Raw genomic sequence first — 27,957 nt, forward strand, 5'->3', positions numbered from 1 at the left:
GACGGGATATCGCCGTGTGTGAGTGTGCTGTCGGTCGCTGAAAGGTTTGCTTGCTTCATCGCAGACTTGGCTGCGAAAATCGTTTCGCATTCATTCGAAGCTTCAGTCGATTCGAGAATTTTGGCAATTAGTGCAGTGGAAATTAGAGAAGTGTGTTGATTTGATCGGTGGCAGGACTACAGTGCTCACGGGCGCGAGTGAACAGTTTGCAAGGACGCGAAAAATTTCTGGGAAAATTGCGCCCCGGTGGCTCCAGAGTCGCACTCTCCATCGCTCCCCAGTTGGCCTGCCTTGGGGCTCCTTTTCGCGGTTTGCCTGTGAGATTGAGTTGCGTTTATATGGATCAATTCAGTATTCTTCAGTTCTCCTTTTGTTTTGATTACTATGGAACGACGGACTTTTAGGTTTTTAACGAAAAGGTACCTTTTCAGTTGTTTTATTTATTTTCTCATTAGTTTCGCAATCGCTTTGCAGTACTCGCCACTCAGGCTTTGTGGCTTGCACGTCTAGTGGCTGGCGGTCGGCAGATTCTGCCAATTTGCGCTGATTTCACGCCGCACTGAGTTCAAAGGGTTTTCCCGCCTTTCGCGTGAGTAGTTTTGTACAGTGGTCCGGGAAATCGGGAATCCGTAGGGCTCCGGGCCGCCAGCAATTCGGTGAGCATTTCAGCATTTCTTTTTTGTTTTGCTCCGGAGTGCAGGGAAACCGGTTTGCGGGCGACAGCTCTGCAAGCAGAACCTGAAATCGAAGACGTGCGGCCCCTCACCCCGCACGGAGCCGTGCATGCACACCAATGCATGCCTCGTCCCATGCCACCGCTATGCAGGCCGAGTGCATGGGGCGCGCTGAACGTGAAATGCGGTGAGGCATGGTGAAAGTGTGTAGTAACGGCTGTCGGCCGCCTGTCAAGCCGAATTTGCTTTCATTTTCCCCGATGCTCCGGGTTCACATGCGATTTCATCATAGATGCCGACCCGCGGCCTGGTGTGCGTGGCATTGGCTGTCGTCTTCACTCGCGTGCGGCAGGCGAGGGCCAGAGTAATCAATACACTTCTGTGTAGAGCCAGCACTGGCTATAATATGGTTTCCATAGAAATGTCGGCTAGCCTAAGCCGTCCGTCACTGTCACGCCGCACTGTGCTCTCTCGCTTGCGGCGCGAGGAATGGAGGGCGACTGCAGCGCCATATTGGATTCGAGCCGCCTGGCATTATCAGAGAATGGGAGCCAGTGAAGAGGCCGTGTGTGTGCGTGTGCCCCCCTCATTTGGAATGATTGCCTTATCGCCTTCACGCCTTGCCTCGCCTGGCCCATCTCCTGGTTTTTGACAACGTCTTGCAAAATGGCGATGTGGCTTGGCTGCCACCGTCTCTACTGATTATGCGTGGGGTCACCAACACAACCCCAGCAGCCTCGGCATTAATCTCTTTCCACAGATTTCATAACTTCAAATATTAATGGGCCACAAACCCGTCATAGTGTCGAGGAAAAGTGATGTAAATTGACGTTGAAAAAATGTCGGGAATCGCATTCTCTCCACACCAGTCTGCATATCAAATTCAACATAAATCTGTGAAAATCGTGCGAGTGTGACGAAGCCAGAAGATTTATTGTGTAGCGATATTTGCACGGGGGAGTGTGGAGTGAACGGGTTAAAGTGATAAAAGGCCGCGGCGCCCCGTTCTGAGCTACGTCGAGAACGACACGACGGAGACGAAAAAAAACTATTTTGTGTGCTCCGTGACTGGGGGCGGTGTTTGTTTATATTAAACGTCGTCTGATTAGAACAAATTCAAGTACGACCCCGTTTTTGCATACACACTATCTCACTCTTTCATAATTTGTTAAAAACGCCCGCCTGCGAATTTATACTATTTGCAATTAACCATTAACCCGCGTTGTGCATGTGTAATTAACTTTTGTTTCTTTTACTCGTCATTTTAGGCCGGAACACTTGAATAGCATTCAGCGAAGAGAAGAGGAGAAATCATCGGAGTTCGGAGGGGCTGTCACGGCAGTCAGTATTCACAACAATAACAACGGCAACAGCAACAACAAAGCAGTTTCCTCGTCGTCAACGTCATTTACCACGAGTTTCCCGTTGAAAGACAATTCGAATATTCAATACGTCCGGGTCTCGACGTCTGGCTGTCAGGGTGAAACGATTTACGAAACGTCTACGGCCCCGCTCAAGTTCACCACTTCGCAAGCATCGTCAGAATGTCAATTGGTGAATGCACCCCACTCCCAATCGCAGTCCCAATTGTCAGCTAATCAGACGACCAATTCAAGATTAAGTGAATCGCAAAAGCAAGTGTTAAATACGGAGTCTTCGGCAGGTGTGACGGTGTCCACTTCGGTTACTACGTCGTCTGCGTCATCGGGAGGATCCTCGGGATCGCATCTTAAGTGCTTGGAAACACTGGCCCAGAAAGCTGGTATCACGTTCGACGAAAAGTACGAAGTTGCCAGTACTCTCCTCACGCTGGAGAAGGCACAGAGTCCGGCACAGGTGGCCGCGGCAGCGCAAGCCCCTGTTCCTATTCAATTTTCGCAGGAGCAGCTCCAACAACTTCATCAACTGCAGCTGCAACAAGCCTTTACAACAAATGCCATTCAGGTCAAACAAGAGTTCCCCAGCCAGACTCAAATGGCTCAGGCTGCTGCCGGCGGGATTGGGGGCGAAATCAAGCAGCAGCTGGTTGACCACGGCCAGGGTCAAGTGCAGCAAATGCAGGTTATCGACGGGACTGCGCCCCAGAGTCCCCATCATACTCCCAACAGTACAGCAATGGCCCAGCCGCAGCATTCAACAACGACAATAAGTACTATGTCGCCGCTTCAACCGGATTGGAGCCACGGTCGACTTCAAGTCGTCTCGAACCCGAGCTACTTGAACCAAATCTATCCCCAACTGCTGATGTCGATGCCTGGCTCAATAGGACAACAACCGATACAAGTTATAACAACGGGAAAACCATTCCAAGGCGGCCAAATAGCCAACCAGGTCCTCGCTCACAGCAAACCAATGCTAACCAGTGCTACAGGCAATATAAATGGTGCTTACACAATCCCAGCAATACCTTCAAGTCAACCTCAGACGCTATTCTTTAGTCCACTAAATGTGCTTAGTTCTCAGCCGCAACAACAGCAACCGAACCTGATCCCAACCATGGCAGCTCCAGCGGCCAGTCAAAAAACTCAAACGCATCAAGACGTCCAGAAAAATCTGCAAGGGCAGAAGGTACTTCAAAAAGTCGGTCAGGCCAACACTATGACTACGAATCCGGCTAGCAGTCCGCAATCGACACAGCAATGTATGCAGGTTTCACAAGCAACGATACCAGCTGCACAGCTTATTAGTCCTTTGCAACAAGCTGGCTCGCAACAGATGCAATTTGCCCCGGCGCCGTGGTTTTCGAGTGCACAATTTTGGCCGAATAGTATACAATCTCAAACACTGCTGGCTCAGCAACCACTGATTTTACGAGGTACTCATCCGGATGGATCACAAGGAATGCTGATTTCACAAGCACCCGCCGGTACAAATCAAACTATGCAAGCAGCTGCTGCACAACAACAGCATAATCGTGAGTACTTTTCTGATTAAACTTTATATTTTTTCGATTTAAGCCTCATTTATTATTATTATTATGAGTGCATATGCAGGGTGCGGAGTTCTCATCCACTAAAGCCATCCCCTCTTCTCGCCCATATTCCCGCGGGATCACCGAGAAATATTACTTCATGTGGATGGCTTTGATTTACACCAGGAAGACTAAGTCATACGTCCGTCGCGCTTTCGTGGCCCGATCCAATTTCTGTACCTTTTCATGTATCGCAGTTATTGTTGCGTTTACGACCCTTCAATTTGTTTCTGACCTCAGCATCTTCCTCTTTCAATCGCGAATCTTTTTCAATGAAACATAACAAGCTCCAAGTCCTCGGGTATAGCGGTGCATTTCGTACAATCTGGGAGATTCGTTCAATTCGAAGCGATGCAAGTACTTCTTGTATCCGTGTTATCGTGTTGCGGAAGGAACTCTGTTAGGTGGTAATCCAATTTTCCGTGTTTTCGCTCGACTTTCAATTTACGAAATAAGTGTATGGGTCCAGCAGCCTTTTTCGGAATTATTCCACCGCTCCTACTTTGCGGCTTTTCGCAAGCCCACGGTCACGTCGGATGGATTCGTCTCTGGAAGAGGCAGTGTGCCTCATTCGCTAGAAGATCCAAGAGAATCATTCCCGCCTCGTCCAATACTGTCCTATATGCGCTGCACCCCCTTAGCACGATTGGCTGCTATGCTGTACTCATCTTTCTCTGGTTCACCGTGTTGTCTAGTGCTCCCGCCCAGACAGGAGCCGCGTATAGTGACTTGGCACTTCACCTTCCTTGCGATAAGCGGCCGGCGGCTAGAGTTTGGCCCTTCAATATTAGGTATCATCCTTGCCAGAGTCGAACTAGCCTTTGTTGCTTTTTCTCGCACTTCGGCTTTCCATACATGGAAAGGGGTGATGTTATTTTTTTCCACCGAATATATTCATATGGGGTATCAAAGGTCTCGATAAGTACTTTCCCAAAATGATATTAGTTTTGACATGCATTATGCGCGGGTAAGGAGTCAAAATATGCACACTAAAGTGAGACAGCACTCATTTTCGGAAACTATCCAATCCAAAAATTTGCAAAAAATCAGGATGGTGTACTTATATGAAATGTGGGCCTCAAAATATGTCCCATTCCGATATCTGCTCAAATAAACTTAATTTTTAGAAATTGAGTGAAAACCGCCCTTAAGTTCAACCTAGGAATACTACCATGGAAATCCGGCTTTTAGTGTCAAAGTTATAGCAGTTCAAACTTATAAATTTACTGCCTGTCTTGAACCATGCAAATAAGATGTTGACATCATAATTAACGAGTATAATTGAGATTCGAGTGAAATATTAAAATACTTCTCTCCAGCCGTTTTTTGTTGTAGGTTAACTCCTTCACATTGGTTAATAATATGCACTCCTAGTGTGAAACATATAAGGTTGACTACATATTACCAATACAGCGCTTTTCAGATCAAATTATTTGTGTAAATGGCTTTTTTTTAAAAAAAAATAAACGGGCAATGGAATTTTTGATTATGCATCCACGGAACTGTCATGCAATCATCGTTTTTCACATAGGGAAACACAAAACCTTTTATACTTAAGCGTATAGCTTGCGGTTTTGCGACTTTTTTTTTTTTTTTTAATAATTTATAGATTTAGTAAGAAGTATGGCCTTCATTGTTGGTTATCACTTCTTCAAGTCGTCTTGAGCACACACGCGATCTAATTTCTTTCATTCCTCGTAAATTGCCTGCTTGAGTTCGTACATATCCATTGGATATTGATATCCACGGTTTAAAACATAATGACAAAGGGACCACAGCTTCCCAATGGGATTCAGAACGGAACAATCGAGAGTTGGGATTCCTCAGCGACGAACGAAATTTCATGAAATATTCTGAATTCATTTTTGTAATAACGAAGCAGATGTATAGCCGAAACCTTCCCAAGCCACCGAAATTCTGTCGTTAGCGCACTATTCTCGGATCACTCTTGGGAAGCCAATACTTACTTCTCATTGGTTAACAGAACCGTTCTCCATTTCACGTCCCAAAATCTATACCTACGATCTGCTTTAATTTTTCCTTGTTCTTCCTGCGACAGAGATTTACTCTGCGGCATTTTGAAATAACTAAAAAATTAACCTTTTTAAGGGGGTCATCCCGTGTGTCGGATCCGCGGAATCGAATTTTTTATCCAGTCCTTCATAAAAAATTTCTAAAAAAAGCCAAAAAACAGCCTTCACACGGGATGACCCCCATAAATTAATCCTTTAAAAAACGACAAATTTCACTTATGAAAAATTAAACCCCGCCTTTATATTTATTTCGTACCACAAACGATTAAAATGAGTGTTTTTTACGCATGTGAATTTGCATACAGAAATATTGTAGAATATTGTGTAACTCAATTTATTTCTTATTATTGGAATTCAAAATTATTGATTTCATATTCAAAAGCATGAAATAAGTATGCCTTTATAATTATTTCGCTGGATGTATCACCACCAGATCGTCTGTAAAGCCAATCAACGTCGCCTCCTTTGGCACACGAAGCATTCTCAAAATCGCCCGCATTCCACTAGATTCTGAGAAAAATTAGAAATTTTGAAAAACATGTTTTCGAGATAAATGCGTTCAATGTTTCGGAATATGTTTGCCACCATTCGGAATTTAAGATCTTCGTTAAGTTTAAATGGTGTTTTGTAACGACAAGTCTAGAGAATAAAACAAAAATAAGGATCAACAAATCGAATGATAACTGGCGGAGCATTCTCACAAAGCATACGGAAAAACGTGGCGTCATAAATAAAATTCGTCATGAAAACTGTGCTGTTTTATGTCTTCTTGTTCATTAGTTTCTATATGAAATTTACCGACTTGCTTCACAAAAACACTATTTCTAGTTTCGGCTTGAAATTTCTAGGAATCGTGTGTCGTTTGGTTTACCCAAGCAGTGTTTCTAAAATCTCTAACTTTAGAAGTCTCCTCATCATAATGGTCGCACAAGGTCGGTGGTTTTCGAGGGTAGATTTTAAAATGTGAATTACATTGCTGCATATTGAATTTAAGTTAAGTGGTTAGAGCGCGAGGCTGTCGTACGGAAGGTCGCGGTTCAAGTCTCGCTGGTGGTAGTGGGATTTGTATCGTGATTTGACGTCGGACACCAGTCGACTCAGCTGTGAATGAGTACCTGAGTCAAATCAGGGTAATAATCTCGGTCGAGCGCAATGCTGACCACATTGCCTCCTAGTGTACCGTTACGGTTTTGAATGAAGCGCTCTAACACACTTCAAGGCCCTGATCCAACATGGATTGTTGCGCCAACGATTATTATTATTATTATATTGAGCTTAAGGGGCGGGGGGTAAAAGATGGGTGCAACATTTTTTTTCCACCAAATATCAAGTCAAAAATCTGAAAAAAACAAGGGGCTGCCACTATATGGTGCCTAGTCTCCGAAATACCCTTCATGCCGATTTGCAGCAATGTAGGCTATAATATAGAGCATGATCCTGCCAAGTTTGGTGGAAATTGCACTCTTACTAACAAAGTTATTATAGGTCAAAGTTGTCGCTTCTTTGCAAATTCAAGGCTTTGATTGTCAATATCACTTGAAAGTGAAGAGCAATTTAGCTCTACCACCATCCGAAAAGTGATGTTCGAAATGTGGCGGTTATTTCAATACCGTTTCCTCTCTGTCGGTGTTCATCAAAGAAGTGCTCTCTCATCGCTTTTTGTTCTTGTTATGAACACTGTCACACGGGGCATCCAACATCCAGCGTCCTAGACATTGCTCTATGCTGATGAGGTTTTTCTGGCGTCTCATAGCAAACCTTCAAGCAACTTGTTCAAAAATTCAATGTTCGCCTCATGCCACACTATCTCAGATAGAATTTGAATAAAATAGGATTTTTGACGACCGATCCTAATGAAGCAGACACTATTAATGTTACGCTGAACTAGTATCGTAGCACGCCATGATTACATCTGAAATGAGGATATCCATCATGCATCAATCGTGGAAAAATTTCGAGAGAGGTGTCTCCGATGGGATGATCGTAATTCACTCGCCAAAATTGGTCTGAATATCGAACTCGATGGCAGAATACCAAAAGGCCGGCCGAAGTAACGGTGGCTTCATACGCTGGACGGTGATTTGAAAGTCTCGCGACTGCATCCAGACCAACCGTTGACAGCAAAATGGCGCAACCGATCCAGACGAGTCGACCCCGCTTCTGAATGAGGCAAAGACTGAAGAAGAAGAAGAAGAATCAAAGACGTTACATTAACTGGTGAAAAAATTGAACGTATCGCTCTTATTCAAACCTTGCTTGTTTGGATGGGACGTTATCCAAAACAAAGGCAAATTACGAAAGATTTTTTGACTTTAAATATGCTTAAATCTCAGCCAGGTAGAATTTATTCATGTAAAGTGGGTAGTACCAGGGGTAGAGGTAGGTAGAGGTTGGCATAAGTGACCTCTCCGCTGGGCAGGAGTAAAATTTCGGGGGTTTAAGTGACAGTCTGGGCAGATTACGAACGATAACTTGTTCACCCTACATTTAAAGATTTCCCCGAGGTAGCCAAAGAACGGTTTGCCTAGTGTTCGTTGCCAGTTTCTTGTTAGAACTATGCAATCGCAAAGGAAATGCATTAGGGTCTCGTCTTCCTCACCTCACTTCTCCAGTTCATATTATAGGATATGCCTAGTTTGCATAAATATTCCCTTATTGACCACTACGCTGTACAGATCGCTGTGATCCCATAAACATTTACACGTGTCTGACCCGGTTGAATAAGCGTACAACTGATAAGAAGTGCGAGTAGACTCCGACCCTCCGTGGATAGTCAAATCCGGTATCCCGTCTGGTCCGCTCGTTCCCTTTTATACTATACTCATGTGTTCGGGAATCCAAATGAGACTGACTTGGATTGAGCCGCTCAAACTAGTCGGTTCGTTTTTATATCGAGTTACGAACTTGGATAATGTTTGTATGATGGACTATCGTTCAATAGAATTATGTTTCGCTTTTTAACCGTTGACAAGCTTCCTGTATCACTAGTATTTCCACCTCAAAGACGTTGGCATCCTTTGGAAGACTACAACCTACATAGACATGCTATGTTGTGTATATCCGAGAAAATCCCTCTTCTAACTCCTGAGCGAATCCAGTAGCGACGTTCATCCTGAAGTTCAGCCTAAATAAAACGTTCGCTCAAAATTCTGCTTTCGATTTGAATCTTGGTTAATTATATTAAATCAATGTCCCTTGTTCAGGCTTTTATTGTGATGAGACGGCCAATCCTTCAGCTGCCTATATTCCTGCTTAGCTGGCACAATGATATACAAACATATGTCACAGGGCACTTTGATAAAGTTGCAGAGGTACAAGCAAGCCTGGCCGCTTATTAGTCGTTAATTTGCCAAAGTGAGGGATACATAGCTCTGCCCTCGTGATTGACCATAGTCAACTCGGGATGGTTAGCTTGTTACCCTTAAGTGCTATGTTCAATACAGTTCGATTCGACGTGTTTCCGCTCTGCGAGCAGTAAAAGTGATACTTGAAATTACATAAATGTTTTCCCATACATACTGCAAAAATAGTATCGAAGATTTGGTAAAAGGCTTCTGCCAGTTTTTTCGCGTTGCTTTCTCTATTTTGTCTCGTTAACGGCAAGTCGCTTACGCTCATATGTATTATTTTACTGAAAAAGCGGCGTCAGTTCATTATATTTTTCCCTCCTTGTAGTAAGGTGGACAGCGTCTATATCGTTGGGTCTGAAGGACAGTGCTCCCAGAGCTAGTCAGGAGAAGTTTTTGGGACAGTACTCTTTTTACCGCGGTAGCCTAAAACGAAGTCAAAGGTAGGAAAAGGTTATTTTCCTGGACCGTACCCGACATTGTGCGCCAGTTGAAACGAAGGCTGGAGTTGATACTTGTTAACCATGAGCTGTACCCCAACGTTGGCAAACTAGTCAGAAATGAAGTTGTTGGAGAAATGACAAAAGTCAAACCTGCTGCTAGCAAACAATTAGTAAATATATATTGAGGGTGATTAGATGTTGATGGACAGATATGACCACTTTTTGACGTTCACGGATGTTGCAAAAATTTAACATTTCTTTTTAATACTTGCGTCCCTAAAAAGCGGTATATATTTTTTCTCCCTTTCTACTCTGCAGTAAAGCATAATAATCCACAAACTCCTGATACCTCAAATTATTGGTGAACCTATGCTTGAATTTAATGTTGCAAACTTATTTATGTCGAATGCAAAGACGTTAATTGAGGACTTACGTCACTCCCGCATACCGTGATGTAAGGATGTAACCCACTCATAGAGTCGATTTTGAGAAAAACTTGAATAACGCAAGCGGCAAGAATGGCAATTATAATTCAAGAGTAGAAAAGAAACAAAAGTTGTAAAAAATTTGGACCGTATTGGATTAAACTAAAGCCTTTCTAAATTTCAACGTTAAAATTTCCTCCAATTTTAAAAATGTTTTCCTTACAAGGCATGTTGCAACACAATTAAGAATTTACAAATTTATTTTTCATTATTCTTTCAGAAACTGTATCACTACCTGTATCGCAAACTATAACAAAACCACGACAACAAATGGATGCTTTGGCACCCAAACAGCCAGTTCGGGCGCCACCAATTCTACCTCAAAACGGTCCACCTTTACGGCCTGCCAGTTCGGTATCTACGCAAACCGCACAAAATCAAACTTTGATGAATCATCAAAAACAGAGTAAGATGCGGAATAAACAGCAACCTGTGCGTCCAGCATTACCGGGCATTAAAGCTGATGCTTCCAATCAAACGAAAACGGCTTTGGCTGCTATTCAACAACAACAGCCGCAGCAACAGAAACAAACAATGCATCTAGTGGAAACACCAATTGGAAGCAAGTAAGTGTGGATAATCAATTCTGTTATTTGTCCAGTAATAACAATGAGCAATATTTCTCTTAGAATGGTTGTGATGCAGCAAAGTCAAGGGGACAAACAACAAACAGTTCAAATTCAACAAATGAAGCAACAACATCAACAACAAGCTATCATTCAACAGGTAAGAAGCACATGAATAATGCATTCGAAGTCTATCTCTTCGCAGAAAGTGTATTTGTAGCAGTTATATGACTTTCATTATGTATTATTTCTAGCAACAACAGCAAATTCTCATGCCTCAAACCGCTGCCAACCAACAAATACTCCAGCAGCAAATTGCTCAACATATTCAATTACAACAAAATCAGCAGCTTCAGCAACATCAAACCACCCTTCAGACAGCTCAGCAAACACAATTTATAACACAGCAACAACAGCAGCAACAAATCCAAAATCAGCTTATCCAGCAACAACAACAGCAAGCTCAAACACAAGTCTTACAGCATCAGCAGCAAGGACAGCCTGGTATAATTCATCAAATCGTTGTACAGCAACAGCCCCAAGTTAGTCAGCAACAGGTTGCTCAACAACAACAGCAAATGGCTCAACAACAAGCTGTACAACAGCAGCAACAGCAACTTCAGCAGCAGCAAGCCCAAGCGCATGCGGCTCAACAACAGGCTCAGCAACAAGCCCAGCAGCAAGCCCAACAACAAGCTCAACAGCAGGCTCAACAACAGGCGCAGCAGCAAGCGCAACAGCAACAGCAGCAACAACAGCAACAGCAGCAGCAGCAGCAACAATTACAGCAACAGCAAACGCCACAAGTCGTTGTGACAAACGTTCCTGTTTCTGTATCTGCGAATATACAACATATCAACTTCCAAGCAAAACAGACAGTGAACTTGCCTCAAAATATGGAAAGACAAACTGCCGTATCCATTGTACAATCCTCGCCATCCACCCAGAGTAATTCCACCCTAACTACGCAGTCGGCGCATATGAATGGGTTAGCCACGTCTACGAGTATGGTTGGAACTACCTTGGCATCTCCTCAGCCTTCTGTTACATTGCAATCTCCTCAAAACCCTCTGCTGGCCATGTCTACTCTCACAACCACCGCTCTTCCAACTTCAATCAACAGTGGGAGTCCTGTGAGTACTCCTGTCAAAACGCAAGAACAGAAAGTTTCAGAAGCAACGCAATCTCCTACACCAGCTCTTCCGACCAGTTCTACCCCCACCGCTAGTACGGAGCTTAGCTCGTCAACTTCAATTGTAAATAGTACAGCGACGGATACTAGCGAAATTCCTTTGGCTGCTACAACGGTATCTACAAATGTGGTTGCAGCGCCTGTTAAAAATGACACTGAAACAACAACGTCATTGACGGCAGCGACAACTACAACAAATGGCGATTTAACGAAATCAGATGCGCCTGAGCCAATGGACACAACTCCTGCGCCAGATGGTGAAAGTAACGGTGAGTAGATTGGATTTTTAATGTTAAATAATTGGGAGTAAAATAACGGATGATATTGTAAGCGGTGGAATATTTTATTTTGATGGCAAGTTGCGCCTATAATTTTATTTGATGTTAGCGGATCGAATGAGGTTTCAAAGGTAGTAAATATGCTTATAGTCATACCGTACAGTGTCTAACCTTGATAAACAGAGACTGCACAGGTGCTCAAATAAATTAATTAGGATTGAATGGTCATTGATTGATTGCCGATTAATCCTTAAATCAATGCAGAAGTTAAGTTTTTGGTATATTTTGTCAGTTTGTTCAAAGAAAAACCGATACAAATTCGAACGAAAATATGTACCACTCATCACAAGCCTAGATAGTGTCTTTTGTGTTGCGTGGTATCTAGCAGACTTGGTAGTAAGCATTCGTATATTTTCGACTTCAATCCACTCGTAAAGTTGTTTTTTTTCGTACTAACTGCTGAATGTGGGACCACTCATTGCTAGTAATGCGAAGTTTAATTTGTTAAACATTCCAGACTAAGGTTTTGTTTTGACGATATGACTTCTCTGTTTGGAGTTGATTTAATTCTACAATCCACAGTTTCGCATCGGAGGAGTAAGGTCCGTTGCTAGTAACCAGAAAATTATATTGTCTCAATTGGAACTGGGTCTTCTTCTTACCTAAGCAATCAAATAATTAATTAAATACTGCCCCGTGATAGTGCTCTATTTTTTTTAAAGGGTTCATGAAGATTACTTTCCTCGAATCCCAAAAATGTGATTTTGTCCGAGCAAGTACCTCCCGGAGACGGCGCGATAGTTGGCAGGGTAGATCGTCAGCCACTCAGTCTCGCTGCTCCGATTTTGAATCTCAGTCATCGTGGGCGTCTGTGTTCGTCCTGAGTGTGTCTCACTGCTGTGAGTTTATCATTTGAATAATAATAATCGCTGGAGCGACAATCTAATTGAATCCGGGCCTTGAAGTGTATTAGAGCACTTCATTCAAGACTGTAACGGTACACTACAGTCCACTGTAAGAGGAAATATGGTCAGCATTGCGCTCCCCCGTGATTATTAGCCTGATTGTCTCAGGTATTCATTCACAGCTGAGTCGACTGGTATCAGACGTCAAAATCACGATACAAATCCTACTGACACCAGTGAGATGAGATGAATCGCGACCTTCCGTACGACAGCCTTGTGTTCTAGCCACTCAGCTATCCGGACAGTAAGCTTATTATTTGCACATCGTTAAGTGGATGGTAACGAAACTGAAGCACAGTCTGACTGTGTGGATGTCCTATATTCCATTAAGTAGTGAAAAGGAAACATAGAAGTTTCAGAAGAACCATTCTTTTCATTTTCGCCCAGTCTCTTGCATATAATAATAGATGCAGGTTTCATTAAGCATGATCACTTGATGCAGAAATTTCTGGAGATTTTTCCATCTGATACGCCGCTGTCCTTCGTAAGCACATCAATATAAATGATCACTGGCCCAATAATTTAATTCTTAACTTCTCATGAAAAATGTTGATTGTCGTTTTGTGCGGTACGCCTTGTGAATATCTGGATAATATCAACGATTGCGGCCAATTGAACAAATGATATAAAGCCCATTGAGCACCCTGAGTGGCCGGAGTCGACCAAAGGGCAAAACTATCCCAAAAACTTGACTAAATTCTGAGAGAGAAACTTTGAAGTCCTATAACTCAAGTCTTGTGCATGTGAATTCATCCATTGTCTATCTGAGCTCTCCGGAACACAGCCCGTGTTCGAAAACAGAAGTAGTCGAAAACATCGGGCCGAACCACCAAATTCCAATACTAAATACAGGAAAATCGAAAGGCACAAATCGCTTTGACAACTGCAGTCGACGAACCCGAAGACAATTTTTGCAATTCTTAGTAACTCGTACACAAAGGCCGTTCGCAACGACGAAGACGACGGAGTGAGGTGCCCTGCACGAACTTTTCTCTACTTCGGGTTTTTGTATGAAACTTTTATTTACGGCACTTTACAAACCCCTAACAATTATTCTGCAGTTGCAGCAATGATTCGTCGTTGTAAGAAAATTCACGATGAAAACTGCAAAAAAAAAGAAAGAACACACTCGGAGCAGTCTCTCTAAATCGCTTGGCAAAAAGGAAAATTCCACACTCGACCCAAATGTCTTTTTTATAAGCAATGTTTTTTTTAAGAAGAATTCGTTACTTGAATTTTCATAAAAATGGTGTACAACTTGGTATTTATTTGCCAGATAAACTGCACACAAAGAGAGCTAGATGAAGTACGGCCAATTCGCACTAACGACGCAATTCAGCACCACAGGTCCTAGTCGGTTTTCTTGAGTCAACCGGTTCGCTTTCCCACTCCACTCTTCAAGTGTCGGTTTAGCCAACTAGCTGGCCGAGGAGCGAGATCAAACTTTATTATTCCAGGATTGCCAGCATGAAAAGGGGGAACTATAGACCCAGTAGTTAGGCTGTTAGTAGACTCCCATGGTACTATTCTATTCCAAACAAACTGCTCACCGTGGTTTGAATGCAGGGCTTGAAGTCGAGATTGTGAATCTGACGCCCCGCTAGTGTGGCGGAGGGAGCAATTTGCGTGGCGAACGCACACACGATATAGCTTTAAAGCTTCTAATCACAATGTCAGAATGTTCATTGTCTTTAACTAACATATTTACGTCCCCGCCGCTTCAATAAAATTCCAATATATTTTCGCATTAATATGTTGCGTTTATTTTGCCTCCACGATCTATAAACAACCTCCCACCATGGAACAGAACATCATCGATGGTGTATTCTGGTTACCGTTCTCAGGTCTAATTTTCGTACGATCTTTTATTCGAGTATACACAATCGTCCTGCTTATTGATTTACTGTTTGATAGGATATAGTGTCGTACAAAAATTATATTTGTTCTTTTGTATCAAACTTTTTTTCTGCATCAGTAAGACGTGAGCCTTTTGAAAGTTGCGCAGCTTTGTTGCAGATAATGTGGAATTTTTTGCAATTTAGTTCTCCGAATTTGTTGGTGGGCATCAGTGTTTCGATTCCGTTGCCTAGGTTCGAATCTCGGTAGTCATGGATCTCATGCTGGTTTTTGTTCTGTCTCGTTGCTCTAGGCTTGTCAATTGCACAGCTTTTGCCATTTTTCATAACTTTTTGCAATGTTTCGGTCGATATGACTGTGATCTCTCCGCCTAAATTTGTTTTCTAAGGGTCTAGGGTGTTTGGTAAGCATATCTCATTCACAAATACCTCTCGAAAGAAAGTCTGGGGCAGCCAGGTCAGGCGATTGTGGTCGCTAGCCGTAATTATCGTTTTTAGACTCTAAATGATTTGGGAATATTTCGTTGAATAAGTCAATAGTAGAGCAAAATGTTTGGTCTACATCGCCATGCTGTTAAAGCCGGTAGTCTTCACAGAAATTACATTGCCAGTGTGATCTTCAAAGAACAACGACCCAGCGTAATGTAGCAGATATTCCGCATCAAACTAGCACTCGTTCATCGTAGAAAGGATTCAACAAGTGTCATTTCGAAAAAGTAGCTTTTGATGTTTGATTTGTTGAATATCTTTGGAAACGAGTTTTATCACTTACAATTGATTAATCCGTTATCTCTGGACCATATAAAAGTAAGTATTCTTCTCTGTAACCCAATGAATGGAAGAAATCCGTATTTTAAAAAGAAGGGAAACACAAAAGAGACCGTACGGCTGTGACCAGCAGCGAGCGACGAACATGAATTTTTTCATTTGAAATTTTTTTGGTGTTGAAAAATGCAAATAAAAGAAAAATTGATCTTAAATCTGCCCATCGCGACGAAGCAACATTTTTGAGTTGTTTGAGGTCTTGTGCGATGGAGATGTTGGTATATTTGATCTGCTTTACTCTTTATAATCGGACACGGCATATAATTAAGAACACTAATTGCAATTTGAGTATAAAGTATGAATTGTGTTTGCATTTGGCATTTCTTGATGAGGGTAAGTCAAAATAGGTTAGTTGATATCAGGAGGCTCAATTGGTGCCATTAGAAAAATTCGATTGATATCTAGTTTCTAAAACGTCATAACATTGGATACTGCCATGAAACCTGTCAAAGTTATGGTTGATTCACGTTGCTTTATCGAGTTTAGCATAGACTGTACCATCATTGCTATGTCATACGCCTAAACTCGAACCCCCTGGCCCCTTTCGCAAGGAGAAAACTGAGTAATTATTGTAGATGATTTTGCGTAATATTGAATCTAATCTTGTGAGATATTGCCCCGTCGATGTTGCCTTACCTTTTATGAGTCGCTGCCGTCATGAGCTAACTAGTGTCAAGGATGTGTGGACATGGGATTTTTGGTATAATAAATCACAACACGAGAATTTAAATAAACGGACGCGCTTTATTCGAACTTATCGCTCTCGTTTCTCTCACTCGACTGACTTCACGGCAGGGTTGTACTTTCGGTGTCAGGGCTTGACAGCTCGGCCTCTCCTGACATTGAAATCGACCCGATTTCAGGTTCATCGTTTTCATCGGACTCCTCGTAGCAGTCAATCTCCGGACTCAAGTAACACCACGGCTTGAGCTTGTCACTCGTGTAGACAGAACTATAGCGTCGTCGACCTCGAATATCGGCAAGGTCCTCTATTACGTACCGGTCGTGTCGTAAAACCTTCGAAATTATATAGGGACCTTTATATTTTGGCTCCAACTTGTGCGATTCGCCTGTTGCGGTCGGAACGTTTTCCACAACCACAAGATCTCCTTCTTCGTACGTCGTAGGTGATTTGTGTTTCGCGTCGAATCTTAGCTTCCAACGTGTTTTTTCATTCATGATTCGTTCTGCAGCCTTCTGACGAATTTCGATTGATGTTAAGGTCGTCTCGGTATCGGTATCGTTGTTTAAGGCCTGGATCATTCGATTAGCAATTACATCTCGCAGTTCAAAATCGAAGACGATTCGATTCGGTGTAAATCCGGTTGTTGAATGTTTCTGGGAGTTTAAAGACCACTGGATCATGGGTAGTAAAGTGTCCCATTCGTGTCGGTTTTCCGTTGAGCAGCGCAGATGGGAGAGTATAGTTTGATTAACTCTCTCTACCTGCCCATTTGCCCGAGGCGTACGGACTGGAACCTTGATGTGAAGAATATCGTTACGATCGCAGTATTGTTCGAATTCTTTTGCTGTAAAGGCGCTGCCTCGATCACTGATAATTCGCTTCGGTAGTCCAAAATAAGCAGAAACGTCAATCAGGAGTGCTATAACGGATTTAGCGTTGGTGGTTCGGACTGCTCGCAGAATCGTATATTTACTAAAGGGATCACTAATAGCAATAATGTGATAGTTTCCCTTTCGACTACGTGGAAACGGTCCCAGATGATCAATGTGTAGACATCGGAAAGGGATCGGCTCGATCTCTTCGAAGTACATTTTTCCCTCACGTTTTCCGGTTGGTATCTTGTTGAAACAACATTCAACACACGACGCTAAATACGACTTCACATAGCGACGCATCATTGGAAACCAAAAATAATCTCGAAGTCTCGCCAGTGTTTTCTCGCAACCAGGGTGTCCAACATCATCGTGGTGACTGCGCACTACTCGCCAGCGCACAGGATTGGGTACGACAAATTTTAGGTCACTGCCCAAGCGTCGCATCAATCTCCCGTTTTTCAGTTTATAGTCAGTTTTAAGCTGTGATTCTTGTGTGGACTGTGTTTTTCCGGAAAGTACATCGATAATTCCCTTCAAAACTGGATCTTGACGTTGCATTGATGCTAACCAATCGTTTTCGTTTATCTCGACCACCATAATAAGATCGGCAACGGTATTGGGATGGGCAGATGGCTCGGCTGGCTTACGGCTTAATGCGTCTACGTGATGCATTCGGCTTCCGGAACGATGTGTGACTTCAAAATCATACTCCTGAAGTTTTAACCACCATCTGGCCACTCGATGATTTAATGGCGTCGTCGTTTTTGTACTCGATATCGCATTACAGTCTGTGATAACTCGAAACCTTTTCCCCAGCAAATAGAATCGAAAGCGTTCCAGTGATTCCACTATTGCTAACACCTCCAGTTCGTTGCTATGGTATTTCTGTTCTGCGTCTGAACACTGTCTGCTATAGTAAAATACGGCTCGCCATGTAAGTTGGTCTTCTGACTGCATGAGTATTCCGGCCAAACCAATCATGCTTGCGTCAGTGTGAACTTCGTGGAAGGACGTCGGTTTATATAGCGCCAACACTGGTTCTTCACTCAGATGCTTCTTCAGCAAATTAAAGGCGATTTCACACTCTTCGGTCCATTTGAATTCTCGAATTTGGTTTCTCAATAGAGACGTTAACGGCTTTGCTATTAGCGCATAATTTTGCACAAACTTTCGGAAGAAACCGGTAAGACCGAGAAAACTTCGAACTTCGGTAATTGAGGTCGGAGTCGGGAAATTCACAACGGCATTGATTTTACAAGTACCGGGCATGATACCATTTTCGGAGACGGTATGTCCTAAAAATTCTATTTTTCGAGCGAAGAATGTACACTTCGATGGTCGTAGGGTTAAGCCTTCGTTTTTCAGGACAGTCAATAATTCTCTCAGAAGATCCATTCCTTCAGCAATATCTCGGCAACCAATTATAACCTCGTCGATGTAGTTGATCACACGTTTCGATTTCATTTGTCTGATGATTCCGCTTATAACACTCTGAAACTCCATTGGAGCATTAACCAAACCGAACGGCATAACCTTAAACTCATATTGGCCGTTATGAGTTATGAAAGCTGTATATTGCTTTGAGCTTTCAGTGAGTTCTATTTGATAGTAGCCAGAAAATAGATCCAATGTTATGAAGTAGGTACTGTCAGCAATTTGAGACATGATCTCATCGACAGTTGGCATAGGATACGGGCGTTTTCTTGTTGCTTCATTAATCGCTCGATAGTCGACGCACAATCTGTCTTCACCATTCTGTTTTTTCACCAATACGATGGGTGAAGAGTAAGTCGAGTTGCTGTGACGAATAATTTCATTATCTAGAAGCTCCTGTACGATACGGTCCACCACTTGACGTTTCGCTAACGGGATACGGTATGCGCGGCTTTGGATTGGTTTATCGTGTATCAGTTGAATATCCATCTGCTTCGTTTGACACCTTCCCATTTCAGGTATTGTTTCGGCAAAGCACTGTCGAAATTCCGTAATCATTTCGTTAAACTGTCGTTTTTCGTTGCTTGACAATTCTGTTTCAGGTTTAATATTTAACGGCTTAATAGTTTCGAAACGGCATCCATCGGAATCGATAATCATTCGACGGTTTTTACTCAGTAATACGTCAGAACCTAGTAGTAGCGCGTTAGGAATTAGATTGTCATTCACAACGTAAATAACAGCGTTGACAACGCACTCGTCTATGGTAATCACCGCATTTATTTTTTTATCACAAACGAACGAACCACCCGCAAATCCCTTAAGAATGATGGGGTCACACGGTATTGAGTTTCTTGCAACTGATTCGCGCACTAGAGTTCTGTCACTGCCCGGGTCAATAAAGGCATCGACGACCATATCGTCTAATAGAATGTTTTTCGTGATGCGACCGGTTTCCCGAGACACTTGATCTGGCACTCCGTCCGATACCACTTGATTAATATTGCGACTCGCGGGCAAGACACTTTTACAAAATTCAGTTGTATGTCCTGTCTTTGAACACTTTGCACATCGTTCAAGTCGCTGCGGCTGAGGGCAATTCACCGAAATATGTCCCGGCTTAAAACAATTATAACAAACACGGTTCGCGTTTTTCACTGGGGTAGCTGTCAGTTTTTTAATCGGTTCGAAATGTCCGTCGTTTTCCGGTTTTCGTTGCGATGCCTCTGGCAATCTTTGACGGTTCGCTAAAAATCGGTTTACCGCGTCTAACAATTCGTTCGTTGTTTGAAAATTTAATGGAGCGATGGCATTTTGAAGAGGGCCATGATTCAGCCCACGTCGGATATACTGGATGATAGCGGCATCCGATGTTTGTCCTTTTCTTCCCTCGGCGTAAACTCGGTAGAAAAAGTCGATGACTGGTTCTGTCGGTTTTCGTATATACGAACTCATACGAAAATGAATGTCGGCTTCGTTCTCCACATGGGGAAATTCGCTCTCTAATGCTTCGGCAAAATCTTTTAAGTTTTCGAATATTAATCCACAAGAGTCGAACCACAATTTCGCCGGACCGTTGAGTTTCGTTTGTACTGCAAATACCACAGCGGCTTCGTTCCAGTTGTATGCTGTGGCTAGCTGTCGGACTCGTTGAATAAACGCTTTGGCGGTTAATGACGAAGTTTTTGTCGGTTCAAAATCAGGAAGAAGTTCAACGATATCTCTGATTGAATGAGAATGATTGAAATGATCGTCGGAGACGATTTTCTTAGGGATATCCGAGTTGTGCTTCTCCGATTTGCTATCAATTTTCTTTGAAAGGCTCTCGACTGTGGCTGGAAGCGAGCTCACGACATCTCGGAGCAATTTGAGCTCATTGCTTTCGTCTTCGATATCGAATTCGTCGGTGCCAGCGCCTTCAATAAGTCGTGTTACTAACTCGGCTTTTGTTCCTTTTGTCGATAAATCTCTCTCCCGTAGCAGTTCTCTCAATGTTCCTACTTTCAGAGATTCCGCTTTTATCAAAGGCATTCTGTTTAGAATGATGAACGGCACAATAAAAAAAAGGGTTTTTAAAACACAAGCGAACAAGGCGGCATTTCGTTTGTTTCCGTGAGTACGACGAAGAGACACACGGCGGTTTCGCGATGGTTGTTTCGAAAGCTAAACGAATATACAACGGCTTAGCAATATCTGTCGTTTGCTAAGCAGCGGCGTCGGCGTACGGTGGATTGTGACGATATTCGAATCGCCAAGTTTGTTTCGGTGAATAGAACGACAAACGGCAAAGATAGTCGGTGGCTGAGCGAATGTTATCGATGACTAAACAATGGCGGCGGCGGTTGATCACGTCGAAAACGAAAATGTTACTCTTTTTTTTTTTTTTACTTTTCAATTTTACGATTACGATATTACGGCGATTGTGTATTTAACCAAAAGATCCCACTTCTGATCTGTCAAGGATGTGTGGACATGGGATTTTTGGTATAATAAATCACAACACGAGAATTTAAATAAACGGACGCGCTTTATTCGAACTTATCGCTCTCGTTCCTCTCACTCGACTGACTTCACGGCAGGGTTGTACTTTCGGTGTCAGGGCTTGACACTAGGAATATCCATTGCCGTTTGAAGGCCTCCATATTAGGCTTCAATTTGCCAAATTAAATTACCAATCTGATACCGTCAATGGTTGATCTCCTTATGCTGCGGATCTGGTAGGCCGTTTCCCGGGAACCGAGAACAATCTAGTGCAGATTATCCGTTCTTACATTGCTGAGTGGGTCTGTGGGAGGTTTACAAACTTTAGGCGCTGGCAGTGACTCTTACCTCTTCATAGTGGCCATATATCTAGAGCCGGAGCTATGGTCTGAGTTTGGCATCCTTTGAATCATCCCGTGAAAGCTTTGTATGCATTCTCACATGGGTTACAAGTGTTTACGTGTCTCTCTGCAGGTAGGCCGATCGAAGGTATATCTATTCAATATTCCATTAGTAGTTGGGTTTTTTTTCTGGGGAATATGTATATACTTGGCATTGATGCGTGCTACGTTTTCGCAATGCATTGTGTTATGTGCAAAGTTTCTATTGTGTGGATGCCTATTAAGTTCATACCATAATGAAAATTTATGCATCCATTGCTTTGACTTTCGACTGTAGGTTTACAAGTTTCTTACTCTGTGGCTGTAGGAATAATTCGACCATGGTTGTCCGGGATTCGTAGTGGGTGTAGCTCCCACTAACTTGTCCGGACATGTTATTCGTCAGTGCATCGTTGACAAATTAATTCAGATACCCAGACTAGATATTTTTGTTGGTCAGTATAATGTCCCACTGCGAAAAGGCTAATAAACTTTGCTCTTGGCGTTTCTTTCTCCATTTGCCACCAGTAATAACTTTGGGCTTCATCCTCTTGCGTTGAATACGCTTCAAATTCTGACAAATTCTGTCGTTCAAGCCTATAACCGTTGGGAATTTTATTATCTTCTCTATTTTCAAGTGATTCAACCTGGTATCTGGTATTAACTATTCTCCCATATGGCTAAACCTAGTTTTAACGGACGCCGTACACTGTCCCAGAACATGCGTGGCAGTTTCGTCACTCTTTTCACAGAATCAACAGACAGTGTCCGTCGAAATCCCTAGTTTCCCCTGGCCAGTTCGTTCATGTGGCCTAGAACCTAGAGTATCCAATCGAACCGTGATGTCTTTAAGGCATATCCATTAGACTTTCGAATTCACTTGGTTGGTCCTAAGCACCTTAATAGCCGCTTAGCTGTTGGTTAGAATAGCAATATTTCGCCCCTTATAGTTCTTTAAGAACTTTGAAGTAGCCACATCTATCTATGGCGTATATTTTCGCTTGGAATATGCTAGCATGCTTATCCATTCGTTCAAGGTACGCTTTTCTTGGACCAAAGACCCCGGCGCTCGCTCCCTCTGCTGTGAGGGTGCGGTTTAAGTTGAAGGTCAGTGCCGCGTCCTCCCAGTCTGCTCTGTTACTCCAACATGTTTCAAACTTCTTACTGAAATGAAACTTCGTTGTCATTTTATCCTTTGGTATCAGTGACACCCCTTAGACAGAATATCAATTTTTCTTCGATTTAGGCAACTCCCCGCCTCGTTGGTACCCCGGACATTTTGAAAATCACCCTCCTTGTCCGCATCTGTATATGCAAATGCGATGCCGTTGGGCATGTTCCCATTACACCATTGATATACACGCAAGTCAGTCTTTGAAGTTTGTGTAATACTCTCGTTATTGTTCTAAGTTCAATTGTCTGCCCAGATTTAGCACCATAGGTAATCATTGGCCTCACTATCGCAGTGTAACATTTTCCGTGAACATTTTTTTCGCCTGCTATGGATATGCAAGTCACAAGTGCCCTTGTAGCTTCCCGAAATATATTTTCCACATGTCTTCGAGAATAGTTTTTTGGCCCAGTATGATTCTCAAATATTTGACCTCTGATTCTCATTTCACCTCCATGCCATGTAGTCTAGTGACTCTCATGTGATCAAGTTTGCGCTTCCTAGTGAAGGGTACTATATTGGCGCTGGTTGGATTTATGCGCAGCCCCGCGTTCCTACACCAGTTACTAGTGATTCGGAGTTCTCTCTGGATTCTGTCATGTCATAAATATGAATGGCAAAGATTAAACAATGTCATCAGTGTAACCCTGAATTTGTATTCCAATATTTGATAGTTCTCCTAGGAGTTCATCAACTACCATACTTTACATTACATTTACCCCGCCCTGTGGACAACCTTGAGTAGTGTTCATGACAATAGAGTTTATACCTGTCGGCAGAAGGCCAGGGTGTTTCCTGCTCCTTTGTGAATCAGAGGGTATCTTGCATTTCTTTGTGCGATGCCTTGTCGAACGCTCCTTCGATATCGAAAACTGCACCTAGCGCTACTTCTTTTGCTTCTATGGCATCTCGTAATGCATCCGTGAACCGATACAAGGCAGCTTCGCTTGAGTGTCCTATCCGGTAAGCGTGCACATGGATGTAGAGGATTATCAATTAGAATTGTAATTCTCATATAGTTGCCTATGACCTTCTACACTGTTTCGAGTACAAACTATGTTAGGCAGATTGATCTGGAAAATTTAGGGTGAAAAGCATCCTTTTTTTTATCCGCTATCAGAATAAAAACCACTTTTTTCTGCCTCCATGTCCTTTATATATATCCCACCACCCACACCAACCTTAGGAGAGATCCTAAAATGATTTCTAGGCCACTCTGAAGTAATGCCATCTACTCCGGGTGATTTCAGTGGTTTAAAGGATCCCATTACCCACCTTACTCTAGCTTCCGAGCAAACTTCTTTTGTTAGTTTCCAGTTCATCCTTTTTCCCCTTTTGTCCGTTGTTCGAGCGACAGGGAGAATGTTGTTGGGTTCCGCCGTGTGGTGGGACTCCGGGAAATGCGTTTTGCGAAGCATTCTATCCTCGTCATTCTCGGATAGTCCCATTTTTCTTATTACAGACAAGGCATCGTTTTTTTCAATCTCTTCACACAATTCCCTGGAGCTGTTTTGCTTAACTGATCCCAATTTTTGACCAAGCCGTTCATTAGAGTGTTCCATAGAGTTATGTCGATACTTCCCGAGATCTCATGGTGAGCGTTGGCATCGCAGCTGAGGAGATGTGATAGCGCCTTAACTTCACGGGACTTCGCTAGTATAACGAATAATTCCGGTGGGATCCACATCTCGCTTCCTGGCAAATATACTGATGCTAGGATTGCCTCTCGGATTCTCTAGTTAAATTTGGACAGCCACGAGATCTCCAGTCAACTCTGGAAGACATATACATTTTAAGTTTCGTCGGAGAATGATGCAAGTTTTTAGTTTTTCACAAAGGAATTGCAAGTTACCTGCATGATTCCTCTTAGCAAACCACAGATCTGCCTCTGATATACCCAGGGTAAACCAGCACTACTGAACCAATGTTATCCTTAGAACTTTCCCTTCCAATTACTTTAGATGCAGCTTTTGCATAGTAGAGGTCTACCTAGGCTTTCTTACTGCTGGCCATTGACTCCATTAGTGCTTGGAGTTCATCTCCAATCTCGGAGTATCATCCTCCTCCGACATGGCACTCTGTTGCATTTGGCTAGGCGACTTGACCCATAGCAGGTCTGGGTGTAGGCAGTCCAGTTTCGCCTTTTCTGTGGGCAGCAAGTTCACTTCTTTACTAGGTCCTGCCCTTTCAGCCGCTATGATTTCCGCGGGGATCTCGGTAAGCTTTCCACTCGATGGATCCTTCGAAGTATCTTTCCTTCGTTTCTCCCTGTGCACATGCCAAGAGACCCATACATTATTAGTTTCTATAGGGTTCAACTTTCGAGGGCCCTTGCCATGATTAAATTTTCATTTATATGAATTTTCTCATCGAATTCACCACGTTTTTCAGTTATGGGTCACTTCCATCTAATCCCTCTTTCCTTCGTACAGTATGAAATTTTGTTGGAGAAGGAGGGAAGGCTAAAATCTTTGGTAATGTTCTCCTTATCCTTACATTTTTTGCTTCAATCGAATCGTCAGTGGCGTTTGCTTTTGAAAAGAACTCGTACATTGGCGTTCGAAGCACCTCTTAATGGAGTAAATTATCTGCCTACTGTAAGAGCGAAGAGGTTGTTCTGCTCGGCCACCATATGCCTTTCCTAGACTCAGAATGAATTGCTTCTCCAAAGAAGGCTAGGCCTTTCTCTTCCTTTGTTTTTTTTTTGTTTTTGACTAGGATCTAGCTATTGTGGTCGCTTCCCTTTGGCTTTATCTTGTTTGCCCATATGTACTTGCGGCATTGCATCTTTCTTATTTTACGCGCTTGCTTGACTCCCCAGAGGATCCTTCTTCTTTTTCTGCGAGCTTATTTGCCCGTAAGTAGGAATCAGTGCGGTTAGAAGTTACTTAATTCGGGCTGCTTCCAAAATTAAGTCAACAATTGTGGGATGCACCATAGTCCCTGATATTACTTTTAACTAATTGGATGGTGGGGTATTAGGTGGAGGATAAACCAAGATATCAAGAATTAAATCTAACTTCTTTCCTATGTGCATTCCATTTTTTAATCACTTTGTGAGCATTGAAAAGAAGGAGAATTTTAGCAAATTTCTTTTATGGTACAGAGAGGTAACTGCTTTATGTCCCTTCTGAAAGTTTTTTGAGGAATTGAATGAAAGAAATATTTAACATCTATTAACGCTCACTCGTAAAATGGATAGTGAGCTTGTGTTGATGGTCGGGATCTGAATTCAAATAGTCCTTCTGAACATCGGATTATTCAGGTAATAAGTCTATTGAGTGGTTTATCGAGTGTAGCGAATCATTTTATATTATGTTCATTTGATAAGTTTAGATCATAGGTTAGGATGGTTTATTGAGTTGAGAAAGGGAAAATTGTTCACTTTATTCGTTTACATGTACAAAAGTTCCACATAAGATATCATGTACGTAAGTGGAAAGCTTGGGCACGTTTATTTTCACGACCAATATTAACCTGTTCAAAGTTGCATAATCTTTCACAAAACAAGCAAACGCATCACTCGCTTCTCACGAGTGCAGTTCATGATACGTCATTCGGCGATAATTGTTTGCTTAAAGTCTGCGTCACACTATGCCAGTATCGATCCACCAACAATTTTAAGACTTACATTATTCATTCATGACTTTGTTGATGTTTTTTATGTAGACTAACTCGGGGTGAGTCACGCGTTTCGCTATTCTACTCAATTGCTCTTGCTAGACAGTTGCAGTCTTATTCGTTTGTTAGTTGTATGATGTTTTATTGGATCTTTTGAGGTTTCGCGCCGCAAATGCGATGTTGAGAGTGCAGAGACAAGTTCAGCAGAGAAAAGCGGATGTAGGCGTCATGATCTTTCTATTTGCTTGTAAACGCATGGAAGGTAATGCCTGACATGTGGTATCCAGTTGATATCAAACTTTCAAATTATAATTTCTCCAGAAATTTCATGAAGCGGAAGTGCAATAGCGAGTAAGAGCCGTAGAAGTTCTGATAACGAAATGACTAAGAAACGGAAAACCCATTTTTACTCTCAGTTGTGAAATTGTTTAACAATTATGAGATTAATATGAAACTTTTCTATTTCCTTTCCAGTAAAAGATTCCGAAAAAGCCAGTGTGGAAAGCGGCAAAGAGAAACAGAACGAGGAAATTAGCTTGAAAAAACCTCAGAGCACAAATGTACCTAAAGCTGAGAAGGATTTGCCCAAGGCGATGATTAAACCGAACGTCTTGACGCATGTTATAGAGGGATTTGTCATACAGGAATCGAATGAGCCGTTTGCAGTGACGAGACAAAGATATGCGGAGAAGGACAGCTTGGGAGAACCACCCAGTAAGTTTCCTTTTCATGATTTCTTTATTTCCGTCGTTGGCCCATTGATGATTTCTCTAAATGTTTATGAGTAATTTGATGTAAAACCATATCTAATAACCATCTCTCTCCAACAGAGAAAAAATCAAATATCGAAGAATCATCTACACCAGCGGTAATCCCACCAGATTCAGTGGCCTGCGAGCACTGCGGAAAGTACGAGCATCGATCAAAACTCAAGAAGAAGCGTTTCTGCTCACTAACATGTGCTCGGGCCCCGAAGAATTCTCCTGCCGAATCAAACACCGACAATTCAACGACTCAACCAGACGAATCTGTTCCAATGAAAACCGTAAATGCTGTTACTTCGGAAGCTACGCCATCTCTGGAGAAGGTTGCAACCACAACGGAAACGGCACAAAAACCGGAAAGTGGATCTGATCTTCCTCTGATGATTCAATGGACGGTGTCCGATGTTTGTGAATTCATTAAGAATATTCCTGGATGCAGTGATTATGCTGAAGAATTTGCTGCCCAGGAAATCGACGGTCAAGCGCTGTTGCTGTTGAATGATAACCACCTTGTGACGACGATGGGGGTGAGGTTAGGACCTGCTTTGAAGATTGTCGCGAAAGTGCAGTCGATGAAAGAAGGCGTTGAGGAAAGAGAGCAGCAGTAGAAATTGTAATTTTAATGAAATTTTAGAAATGAAGATGAATGAAGGATGATTGTAAATAGTATTAAGTGCATAAGGTGTTTATGGGGGAGATGTAAGGGTCAATATTTATTTCTTGTAAATATAATTAAGTCTTAAGTAGTTCGTAATCGCGTTGATACGAATAACCGATGCAATTCTTTTAAGATAGACTGTATAAATGGATAAGTAAATAGGTTTTTAATCCTATTGTAAATAGCGGTCGATTTAAGAACTATTTTAAGTGGTTTTATAAAAGTAAATACATTGAACTGATTATTTGATATA

General features: G+C 42.5%; 1 protein-coding gene across 1 annotated transcript; it reads left to right on the plus strand.

The window, feature by feature from the left end:
- LOC119646868 (polyhomeotic-proximal chromatin protein-like) lies at positions 1-27,957 on the plus strand. The gene is made up of 7 exons (XM_038047492.1): positions 1-419; positions 1,943-3,588; positions 10,174-10,519; positions 10,583-10,679; positions 10,774-11,980; positions 26,757-26,996; positions 27,113-27,957. Exons 1-7 carry the CDS (start codon positions 385-387, stop codon positions 27,652-27,654), a joined length of 4,113 nt encoding a protein of 1,370 aa, XP_037903420.1. The 5' UTR covers positions 1-384; the 3' UTR covers positions 27,655-27,957.

Source organism: Hermetia illucens, chromosome 1 (genome assembly GCF_905115235.1).
Source record: "Hermetia illucens chromosome 1, iHerIll2.2.curated.20191125, whole genome shotgun sequence".
Taxonomy (NCBI): Eukaryota; Metazoa; Arthropoda; class Insecta; order Diptera; family Stratiomyidae; genus Hermetia; species Hermetia illucens.

What these genes read in the sequence shown, in the direction of transcription:
- LOC119646868 (XM_038047492.1), top strand. Translation starts at nt 385, where the DNA reads ATGGAACGACGGACTTTTAGGTTTTTAACGAAAAG. An exon ending in TGCACAACAACAGCATAATC is followed by an intron (nt 3,589 to 10,173) that starts GTGAGTACTTTT and finishes TTATTCTTTCAG; the next exon opens with AAACTGTATCACTACCTGTA. An exon ending in AACAAGCTATCATTCAACAG is followed by an intron (nt 10,680 to 10,773) that starts GTAAGAAGCACA and finishes TATTATTTCTAG; the next exon opens with CAACAACAGCAAATTCTCAT.